Source organism: Sphaeramia orbicularis, chromosome 3, assembly GCF_902148855.1.
Source record: "Sphaeramia orbicularis chromosome 3, fSphaOr1.1, whole genome shotgun sequence".
NCBI lineage: Eukaryota > Metazoa > Chordata > Actinopteri > Kurtiformes > Apogonidae > Sphaeramia > Sphaeramia orbicularis.
Window position 1 is genome coordinate 15388172 of NC_043959.1, and position 12172 is coordinate 15400343.

General features: G+C 40.2%; 1 protein-coding gene across 4 annotated transcripts in view; it reads right to left on the bottom strand.

The window, feature by feature from the left end:
• Positions 1-1510: 1510 nt before the first annotated feature.
• large2 (LARGE xylosyl- and glucuronyltransferase 2) overlaps positions 1511-12172 on the bottom strand; it is a 41284-nt gene continuing 30622 nt past the window's right edge. For 3 of the 4 annotated variants that reach the window (XM_030121921.1, XM_030121935.1, XM_030121929.1), the window contains 7 exons: positions 11870-11995; positions 10929-11084; positions 10548-10711; positions 10088-10366; positions 9370-9516; positions 8960-9155; positions 6854-7051 (listed from right to left, as the gene is read on the bottom strand). In XM_030121921.1, the coding sequence (XP_029977781.1) occupies positions 6854-7051; positions 8960-9155; positions 9370-9516; positions 10088-10366; positions 10548-10711; positions 10929-11084; positions 11870-11995 (1266 nt within the window). Of the gene's footprint in view, positions 7052-8959; positions 9156-9369; positions 9517-10087; positions 10367-10547; positions 10712-10928; positions 11085-11869; positions 11996-12172 lie in introns of all 4 variants that reach the window. The other variant, XM_030121943.1, reaches the window with a different exon arrangement.

Sequence of the window (12172 nt, forward strand, 5' to 3'; positions counted from 1 at the left end):
TCATCCACTAATGAACCAAAGTCTGTGAATCCAGGTGTTTCTTTTCTAACAAAACAATAATGACTAATATCAGAATACAGTTTTATATTATGGGATAAATATCAGTGCATTGGTTCATTTGGCTTCAAGTATTACTCCGCCCCCTGAAGGGGAGGCAAGGGCTATTGTTTTTGGTGTAGTTTGTTTGTTTGTGTCTTTGTTTGTTAACACTCTAGCAGCAAAACTATTGGTTTAATTCATACCAAATTTGATTTATTGATTGGCAGTGATCCAGAAAAGAAATGGCTACATTTTGGGAAAAGCTGGTGAAAATTCTTTTTCTTTTTTTTTTTTTTAAACGTCCCAAAAACCACCCATAAACCACCCAAAAACCACCTATAAACCACCCATAAACTACTTATAAACTACCTAAAAACCACCTATAAACCACCCAAAAACCACCTATAAACCACCAAAAAACAATCTATAGACCACCAAATCTTACGATGAAACAAACCCAAACATGTGCAAACTGTCTTCAAAGTCCTTCGACTGCTGCTGTGTTGATGGTGGGCGGGGCTAATAGGCTTAGTATTTGGTGGGTGGGGCTAATAGGCTCAGTATTTGATGGGCGTGGCTAATAGGCTTCATATTTGATGGGTGGGGCTAACAGGCTCAGTATTTGGCCTTTGTGCGTAAACCCCAAATGAAAGTAGAACAGCACAGAATGTTCCAGTTCCCCATTATGGAACCAGGGGGTACAACTGTATTCTGGAAATTCCGATATTTTTATAACTGGCGTTGGTCAAAGGTCAGGTACTGTTTTATTTATTTAACCCCAAACCTGATTTCACCGAGAGCAAAAGAAGAAAAGAGGAAAAGAGGAAGACGACCAGAGGATAAAAAAAGGGCAAATTTATTTAAAGCACTGACATAGAAAAATATGATTGATTTGAGTTGACAATAATAAATAGACGCCGCCGTCGCTTCAACAGTACAATCAATATCCAGTTTGACAGCAAAGGCACTGGCATGGACACAATCAACAGTCAATGGACGAGGTCACATGACACGCCCATCAGCATCATCACATTTCAGACCCTCATTCTGGACTCGTGTCATTAGTCTGTTTTCCATTTTCCCTCTAATTAACTGAATTAAACTGTTCATATAAATGTGATTAATGAAAAAATGACAGTTTGACCCAAACTGTAGTTTTTCTCTGAATAGTTGTTGTTGTTAGAGGTGTTTTTTTCATAGTTAAATTGGTATATGACCCAAAACTGTAATGGAAAGACCTTTGAGTCCAACTAGAGTCACATGACCAAAACAAACAGATGTTGATGGATGTTAGAACAAGAGAAGAAGAAGAGTTGCACCCAAATGTGTGTGCATGTGTGGACACACCAGGAAACCATATCATTTTAAAATTTAGTAGGAGATAGAGGGGGACTGAGCATTCTAGATTCAAAGCAACACAGATTTCTGTTCATGTTTATGGAATGACTTCTACTGACATCTACCAGAAGAAAGAAACTAATCAGCACATTTGGGATTGAATGGAAAAACCAACATTACACACTTCTGTTTGGAACACATTTATATAAATATGGGAACAATTTAGCTCAGATGGACGATGGACCAAAGGGACTAATGAGGACAAAGACATGAGTTCAGTTTGAACTATAATTGTTCTGTTTTCTGCAGAGTTTCGTGGTCAAAGCTTCACTTTCAGTTCCATATAAAACTACATTAAACCCAGTCAAACCAGTGGATGAAGCTGCAGAGACGACACCATGAAGCCCAAACCGGACCAGTACCAGGTTCTACCAGCAGGTGTCACGGGGCAGGTGCTCCTGAGTGGACCAGGACGTCCTCCAGTCTACATGGGGGCACTAGTGCAGCTGTAACCTGGTTCAACAAACACTGCGAAACAGTGAATGATGGAGTGGGTCCGCCCTAGACCTGAACCTGGACCCTGGAGCTGGACCTAGACCTGAGCCCTGGACCTGGAATTAGACCTGGGCCCTGGACCTAGACGTGGGCCCTGGGACCAAAACCCAATCAGTTTGTCAGTACTTCTTTCCGATCTGAACTGTCGACCAACGACTTAACGCTTTGATCCAAAAGTCAAACCGTTTTCAGTCCTACATGTCTCAGATCATCTGATTTTAATCCAACACTCCAGAACTCATATCTCATATGTGTTTGTTCTGCTGAAAGTCAGACATTTTATGGGTCCATGAAGATGGACTAACTGGAGCCTCCGGTGGACAGAAGAGGAACTGCAGGTTGAACATCTGGGGTTTGAGTTCAACATTAAAACAAACAAACAAACAGCTACGGTGGCGCATTAGTGTCATAAAATATGGAGATAAAACCTTTAATTTAATGAGAATAAAGTCAAATACGAAAAGAGGCAGAATTTTACCAGAATACAGTCATACTCACTGGTTTCATAATGGAGAACTGGAACATTCTGTGAGGTTCTACTTTCATTTGGGGTTTACGCACAAAGGCCAAATACTGAGCCTATTAGCCCCGCCCACCATCAACACATTAGCATTAGTCAGACTTTGAAGACAGTTTGCACACATTTGGGTTTGTTTTATCCTATGAACTAAACAGATTCGATCAAATTTCCTCTTTATTGGATGAACTGACTGAAGAGTACATTAGGATAGTTTTCCACCTGTTTATAAATTATGATGTTATTCTGCTAATATTATGGCTTTATTGTTGAAATATGACGACATTATTCTCATAATATTATGACTGTATTCTGTTAAAATTTGGACTATTTTTGTATTTGACTTTATTCTTATTAAATGACAGGTTTTATCTGCATACTTTACGACACTAATGCACCACCGTAGATGTTTGTTTGTTTCCAGTTTGAATGTTGAACTCAAACCTCAGATGTTCAACCTGCAGTTCTTCTCATTAAATCACAGGTTTTATCTGAATATTTGATGACTTTATTCTGGTAGTGACAGTATTTGTTTGTTTGTTTGTGGCGCTAACACAGTCGTAAACATCAGCTGGTTTCCTGTTACTGATGCCATTAACAGTCAGATTAAAGATGATTGGATAACTAGGATTAGTACTGATGAAAAGCTTCTCTGTAACTGGAGTCAAACTGTTTAATGATGTCATCACCTCAGTTTTTAATGATGTCATCACCTCAGTTTTTTAATGATGTCATCACCTCAGTTTAAAACTAATTCATTCACTTCGAGTTCAACTGAAAAAAAACAAACATGTATCAGAGACAGAAGTTTATGGGCCTGAACCAAACACAAAGCACTTCCAAAAACCAAACCAATGCACAGTTTAAGATCCAAGAACCACAGACTACAACAGACACACCTGCACTGGATGGAGTACTAACCATCAGAATACCCACAATGCATCAGTGAAGTACTGACATTAAAGAGGCATCGACGGGAACATGAAACTCTGCAGGAAACAGAAGAAGATGAAACATTAAACTGTGGAGAAAAAAGGTTTGATCAAATGGAAAAAAGGATCCGTTTTATCGGAGAATGAGAACAGACTCATGTGAACGAAGCTGAAACGCACATCAACGACCTAAAACAGAAGCGTCAGCTTCAGCGTCAGCTGCTGCCCAAAAACTTGATCAAAGACAAAGAAACGTCACCAGGAAGTGGAAAAGCAGAGCTGAAGAAACTGAAAACATGAAGCTTTTCTAGAAGAATTAAAGGAACATCTGAGGGTTTTTGACAAAACAGGAAATAAAATGTGACTAAAAAACAGATTCAGACCAAGCAAACACGAAAAACCATCAGATGATACAACTAAATTAAATGTGTGAATGAACTTTCCTTTTTCATCTCCGTTCCTAAATCGTGCCTAAAACCCTTCATCTTTGATCATAAATGTATGAAACAGGATCAGATCCTTTAGTTGAATATGTTTAATTTAATATAAAAAACAGCTGAACATGGACATGAACCCAGGAAACCTGGGTCTGAAGAGTCTGGGTTTGGTTTTAAAACGGGTGTGTGGGGGTTTAAAGTGGATTCAGGTCTAACATGAACTGGTTTAATAAAAACATGAACGCGGAAAAGTCGCAGATTAATGTTCAATCAAAACATCAACTGAGAAACTTCAAATGGATCCATTTATTTATATATAATCAATAACCTAGAAGTGATTGATCTACAGCTCCAAACCTGGATTCATCATTTATTCACAACTAGATCCAGTGGAAAAGTAGGTGGAGCTTACCAATAACCCCGCCCCTCTTGCCCACCCAGAGGTTCCTGTAGAATTCTAAATTTAAGATAAATGAAAATAGATTAAACTAAATTAATTGTTTTTTGGGTCAAACATTATTCAGGTCAAGTATTAACTTTCAATCTGGTCGCAGGTTTTTCTGTTAAATCGAATTAATAGTTTTGGAAAAAGACAAAAAAAATCAGTAAAATCTGAAAAATTGTCTGATTTCAAATTTTAAAAAATTTGTAAAATAAAATTTTGAAAACCCTGAAATTCCTCCGTTAAACTGTGCATCACCATGGATTAGTTCCTTTTGGTTGTTGGTTTATTGAACTGTGCAAATGTCTTAGGGCTCATTTAAGGCTCCATGTTTATGCCACACCCACTTCAAATTTCTGACCAATCACGCAATAGTTGTTGGACGAGAAAAAAATTCTGGCTGGATGATGTTGTTTTGTCAAAGCCCTGAGACGAGAAAAAGATTCCTCTGTGTTTGCAGAAGACAGAATAAGAATCATTCTGTGCTTATCCATCAGTCCACCAGAGGGCGCCACTCTGAAAGAACAAAACCAATGAAGAAGAAAAAGAAGATGATGAAAGAGAAGAAGAAGAAGAAGAAGAAAAAGGAGAAGATGAAAGCAGAGTCTTACTGGTGCAGACATTGGTGTTGGTTGTCCTAAACTGGTCAGTAGATTCTCTGTACAGTTTGACTGTTTGTGTAAATACTGACTTCAGATGTCTCCACTCTGCCCCCTGTGGTTCCAGGTGGTTCTCCCACAGATTCTGGACATGTAGAGTAAAGGAGCCTTCAGGTTCTACATGTGGGTTCTACAGGTTCTACTGAACACACATGAGCCTCTTTATTCAGACAAGATGGATTTAAACTAAAGCCTCCGACAGGATTTGATCTGAATATTCAACTCTGGAGTCGACAGGAATTTTTCTGAAACAATTTAGTCATAAATTTACGACGCGTATCAGCCCCACGTAAGAAAATAAAAACACTGTCACTACAGGAATAAGGTCATAAAATATTGAGATAAAACCTGTAATTTTATGAGTATAAAGTCGTAATAAAACAAAAAAATCTCAAAATTTAAAGAAAATAATGTTGCACTTTTATGAGATTTAAATTGCAATATTTTGTAAATAAATTCTCAATAATGCGATAAAGTCCTCATTTTTAGATCTTAAGCCTTAATCCTTGTTGATGACAGTTTCCAGTTACAGCGAATGCAACAAACGAAGCATCAACTTTCACTTCTGTTGGAGCGGACGACTAATGCTAATGTGTTGGTGGTGGGCAGGGCTAATAGGCTCAGTATTTGGCCTTTGTGCGTAAACCCCAAATGAAAGTAGAACCTCACAGAATGTTCCAGTTCTCCATTATGGAACCAGTGGGTACCACTGTATTCTGGTAAACTGTTATATTTTTACACCTGTTTTTTAAATTACGACGTTATTCTCATAATAATATGACTTTATTCTCGTAGTGACTTGTGTTTTTATTTTCTTACTCTGTCGTAGAACTTAAACCAGGGTTCTTTAATCATGTTCTCTGTTGTGATGATCCCATTTAACTTCTATTCTATATGATTTTAATGCTTATTACATATTGTGTTTGTTCTAGTTTATTTATTAATGCAGAACCTCATTAATCCTTGTGTTCACATTCAAACTTCAACTAAAACATTTCATATAACGGGGGCTGAAGACGTGTGCACAGTTCTGTCCGAGTACCTTTAATCAAATGTTAATTATATCATTATATATTCTATCATTTAAAGTCTGTTTTTATTTTCGGGACATAAATGGTTTTGTTTTTAGGTTTAATTTTGTTCCTGGTAAATAAAACCCGTTCAATGCAGTGTTGAATAAAACGGTGTATTCTTTGAAAATGTTCCTCCATCACATGTGAAACTGAGATGAACGTCCTATGATTCCTTATGGACGCGGATCACATGTGGACACAGTAACATCCAACATCCAGTGACTGGACAAGAAAAAGGAAATGAATCAAATCAGTCACAGGTTCGGTTGGTCCCAGTCGGTCGGAACCGATCAATAATCCATCAATAATCCATCAGTGGATTCAGACGAGGATCATCTGTTTCCAGACGTGAAAAGACGCTTTAGTGCAAATGTAAACATGCAGATGACGAACAGGAAACGTGTTGAAGACAGAAAACCCACCCACGCACTTGCACGCACTCAGTTCACATCCCTGAAGCCAGAGGGCGGTGTTCGGGACATGAGGTCGAAAATATACGAAGGAAAAATAAAGTTTGAATCAAACACGTGTTCATGTCAAAGGTTCGTATTCATTGGTACCGATTGAAAAAACCTAAATATCCTTAAATACGGTTGAAATGATAAGGCTTTGATCTGAGTCCGTTCCACCGGTCGGCGCTGGTTCCAGTTGCTAACGCTTCTTCGTATCTTCTGGAGGAACAGCCCTGATTATCAGAACAAACACTGAGAACCTCCTCGTCACTGGGACCTTAAAGCTAAACCGACCCGACAGCGGCGGTCAGTTCGAGGACGCCGTCCAGACACCGGCATCTCAGTTGCGTCAGTCCAAGACTCTGACGGACCGGAGGACGAGGCCCCACTGGAGCTCATGGTCCCGGTTCTACATGTTCCTCTGGGCCGTGAGGTACTTGAGGGCAGCGGAACCGTACTTCCTGGACAGGTCCTGGTGGAACTCGTCCTTCAGCGTGTTCAGACAGTGGCGATAACTGGGGCTGGAGCGGAATTTGGAGATGTCAAAGCTCGGAGCGTGAGGCATGTGGATCATGAAGGCGTTGGGGAGAACCATCAGGTCGTACTCCTGGAACAGAACCACAGAACCAAAGGTTAGAGGGTTCACCTGTGAACCCTGGTCCGTTCAGCACAACATAGACCAGTGGAACCAGGGGAACCAGTGGATTAGCATCGACAAAAGAAGATTCATTCATATAAAACTAAAGTACGATCAGAAAACAACAGGAAAACGCATCAGATCACCAAGAAAGTTTTCAAGAACCTGAACCAAAAATATGAAAAAAAAAAAAAAGTTCAAGAAAGTTAATAAAGAATGAAAAACATGAAAAAATTTGTAAAATAATCAATAAAAGGAGAAAACACGGAGATAATAAAGAATTTGAACAAAAACATTGAGAAAATGAACAAAAGTTAAAAGAAATGAATAAAATAATCAATAAAATTAATAAAAATGTACAAAATTGCAGATTTTCTGACAATATTTGACAAATGACTAAAAACTAGTGGTGGGCAGCAATTAAAATTTTTAATCGCGATTAATTGCATGGCTTTCTGCGATTAATCGCGATTAATCGCATAGTTGTTGTGTGTGTGTGTGGGGGGGGTGCATCAACAGCATGTATTGCCTTTCAGTGATATTCCAGACTGGAAGTACTCCGGTGATAAAAATAATTGCACGTCAGTGCTTCCAAACAACTGTGTCCCTCTCAACCCCACCATCTGAAGACATTTAAAATTAAAATGTCCATGTAAAAAACCACTACTTTTACATATGTTTATGTCCCCACCAGTGTATTTACAGTTGTGAGTGATTGACAGGAGTCTTAAGCCCATTAATCAGTACTAATAAGCCCAATAATATGTGATGTTCAGTTGTTCAAAGCAAGCAAAAGGGGCCCTGAAGTGGTCAGAATAAGCTGCACTACCATATGTTTTGTCCTTTCCGTGTTACTATAGTTAGTTCGGACATAGAACTAACAGACATGTTTCTTTCACTCTTGTTTGTATGGCCCCAAAAACGTTTGCCTGTGAGTATTTTATGTTCAGTTGTTGTAAGAATGAATAGTATCAAATATCTCTGATGTGAGCCTTTGTTGCTGAATAAAAAGACGTTGTAAATGTTTAATTAACCTGTAAATGCTAATCGTTAGCGTGTCTATGGATTTTCCCATTCAAGTTAGCATCGAGATAAAATGACTGCTAATACAACATTCACATCATAAATGAGTAAAGGTTAGTTCAAAGGCTGACATATTAGACCTAAACACAACCAATGAATTTACATAAACTTAGCATGAGCCTGCATAAAGAATTAGCAACCCATCTCCGACTGCTTGCATAAACAAATTAGCTTAAACATCAGCATTACTTGTAAAGTTCGCCGGTTTTCTCCTCTCAGCTGCACATACACACAGCACCGGTGTGTGGACCGGCAAAATAAAAGCATGAGTTTCAAAATAAGAGTCCGTATGTATAAATCAACTAAGACTTGCTTGAAAGGCAGAACAATAATAAAACGGCGTTAACGTGAAATAAAAAAAATTGTCAGCGTTATTTAATGAATGCGTTAACGCGGTAATAACGCGTTAACTTGCCCACCCCTACTAAAAACACAAAGAAAATTAACAAAATAATGATGAAAATGAACAAAAAGTAACAAAAAAATTACCACGAAAAAAATACAAGTGGACAAAGTAATGGAGAATGTTAATAAAAAAAAATAAGCAAAAACAAAAATCAACATAAAACTGTAAATGTTTTTTGAAAAATGAACACGATGGTAAAGTCATGTGACCTTTATTGTTCTGTGTGTCCTTCAGTGAGTTTTAGGGGTAAATAAATAATTCTTCAAATGTTGGATCTGCTTAGTGCTAGCTTAGTGTTAGCTTAGCATTAGCTTAGTGCTATCTTAGTTTGTCTTGTTGTGTTGTTCTTAAATTTTCCATGTTTTATTAGTTTAAATATTTGATGGTACCTGTGCGTCCAGCTCCATGATGTGCGACACCTTGTTCCATCCGAAGCCGACGAAGCGCTGGTCATACTCAGGACAGTCGCGTTTCACCACCACGTACGGTTCAAAGTCCGGCTCCCACTCCACCTTATAGGGCGTCGTGGCTGTTCGCCATTTAGCATAGTTAGTGGGAGCGTGACCTTTGGGCCACACATGATACCTGAGAACCAGAACCGAACCGTCAAAAAGCTGTTGGACTGAAGACAAATCTGAGAAGAACCAACATCGAGTTCAACACGAAAATAAAACGAAACCAAAACGAATAAAAAATACAAACAAAATCATATTTGATCTGAATATTGAGTTCAGACATAAAAATAAGTGATGTCAGAGGACACAGACTGTTGACAGACTGTGGACATACAGTGTCCTACCTGAAGGTGTACAGTGTCCCCATGTCCAGCATGGAGAGAAGCTCAGCTTTGGATTTGGGGAAGGACAGACGATACCTCAATGTCTCAAAAGCAGGAACCACCAGAGCCTTTTTTGTGTTAGACATGTCCATCTGCACCACAGACCTCCTGGAAACAACGACACTAATGAGACACTGTGGACACCAGACTGGACAGACCCTTTCCCACCAACGTTAACTTTACTCTGGATTCTGGAAAACCATCCAAACTTTCCTATCGGACTTTTCAGGTTCTTGGAATTCTTGGGGGCAGGGCTGTCTGCTGAAGAACACTGATTGGTGGAACCCACTGTCGTGGTTCCACTCCTCCGTTCTCCTCCAGGTTGAATCCACTGGCATCTGTAACTGGTTTATTCCATTTACACCAGACTCAGTTTGTGTTTGGATCATTTATTAAATGGAGCAAAAGAAGAAAAACTAGGAGAAGAGGGCGATGCCCACGAACATGTGACCAACATTCATCTGCTCCAGGGTCACTGTAATAATGTGCATCTGGACCCACTGTGGACAATGGACCTAGACTGAACAACAGAGTCTGAACTGAATCAGTTTAACAGGAACATGAACCACAGATGAACAGGAGGTCCCTGGTTCTGGTTCAGATTCTGGTTCAGGTTTGGTTTAGGTTTAGATTCTGGTTCAGGTTCAGGTTTAGGTTCAGGTTCAGGTTCTGGTCTCACCTGAGGTAGTCGTAAAGGCCGTACATGGGCAGGAAGTCCACGTCGGTCAGGAACACGTAGGGGGTGTTGGCGTTCTTCAGGGCCACGTTCCGGACCAGGTTGACCGGGTAGAACTGGCCCTCCTTGTAGACCACGTGGTACCCAACGTTCTTGCGGTTCTTGAGGACCTCAGAGGCCTGAGCGTAACGGAGGAATTGCTGGGCTTCGGCGTCCGACATGTAGAGCGCCAGGCTGATAGGCCCCTCCCAGTGTTTACAGATGGCCTCCAACATCTGCAGCCTGAAGACCAGAGACAGACACAACAGAACCATGAGACTGGACACCAGGGACGGACAAGGACCAGAAAGAGTCCAACATCTGCAGACGAGGTTTGGAAGACGACATGAATTCTTTTCCTGTCTGTTTGTTTTTCGGTGCCAAGTGTCATGCTCTGCAGCTGATTGGTCGGACCAGACATCACCTGTCCATGGAGAGCTGAGCCACCAGAGTGATGTCAGTGCCGTCCTCAGTGGGCGTGTCCTCGTACTGCAGGAAATACAGGTGGACACGGTGAATGGTCAGACGCTCCCTTCGGAAGTCGTAACATTGATCATCTTCATCCAGTTCCTCCAGAGCAGACTGCAGCTGAGGACAGAAGACAAGGAGGACAGAAAGACAATGCTTTGGTCAGGTTTGGACATAAACTGTGACATCTGCATCAGCATCATTAGCTCTAAGAACATAAACCTGAGTAAATGTTCGGTTCTAATTGAAGACTTTGAATCTATTACATCTTTGTGTTTGTTGTTTTGAATTGTCCTCATTTTGTTGTCCAGTCAGGACACTCTGTGGACTGTCTCACCTGGACACTCTGTGGGCTGGCTGGACTTGGACATCCGAACAGTTCTCGTCTCAGCAGGTTCCCGTCGTACTCCAGGAAGGTCAAGTAAAGGTTCCTGAAGAACTCAACGTGTTTGTTCTTCACTCGAAGCTTCTTTGGAGAATTCCAGTGGATCACCTGACCTCAGTAAACACAGGTAAACAAGCACAAGTAAACAAACATAACTAAGCACAGGTAAACAAACACAGGTAAACAAACACAAGTCAACAAACATAAGCACAGGTAAACAAGCATAAGTAAGCACAGGTAAACAAACACAAGTCAACAAACATAAGCACAGGTAAACAAGCACAGGTAAACAAACACAAGTCAACAAACATAAGCACAGGTCAACAAACACAAGTCAACAAACATAAGCACAGGTAAACAAGCACAGGTAAACAAACACAAGTCAACAAACATAAGCACAGGTAAACAAGCACAAGTAAACAAACATAAGTAAGCACAGGTAAACGAACACAGGTAAACAAACACAAGTCAACAAACATAAGCACAGGTAAACAAGCATAAGTAAGCACAGGTAAACAAACACAAGTCAACAAATATAAGCACAGGTAAACAAGCACGAGTAAACAAACATAAGTACGCACAGGTAAACAAGCACAAGTAAACAAACATAACTAAGCACAGGTAAACAAGCACAGGTAAACAAACATAACTAAGCACAGGTAAACAAGCACAAGTAAACAAACATAACTAAGCACAGGTAAACAAGCACAGGTAAACAAGCACAAGTAAACAAACATAAGTAAGCACAGGTAAACAAGCACAAGTAAACAAACATAACTAAGCACAGGTAAACAAGCACAGGTAAACAAACACAAGTAAACAAACACAAGTAAACACAAGTAAACAAACACAAGTAAAGACAGGTGGACAGACAGACAGGTGGACAGACTGACCTTGAGGTCGGACACCTCGGTGTAACACTGCTCGGAGCGGGTGTGGTCAGACAGCTGGACGTTCCAGAAACAGGGCAACTGATGGACCAGGACCGGGTTCTGTTTGATGAAGGCGTTGAAAATGTCCTGAACACAGACACAAAGACAGAGACAAAGACACAGACAGACACAGAGACACAGATACAGACAAACACACAGACAGGCACAGAGGCAGACACAGACAGACAGGCACAGAGACACAGATACAGAGACAGACACAGACACACAGACAGACATGGAGACAGACACAGAGACAGACAGACA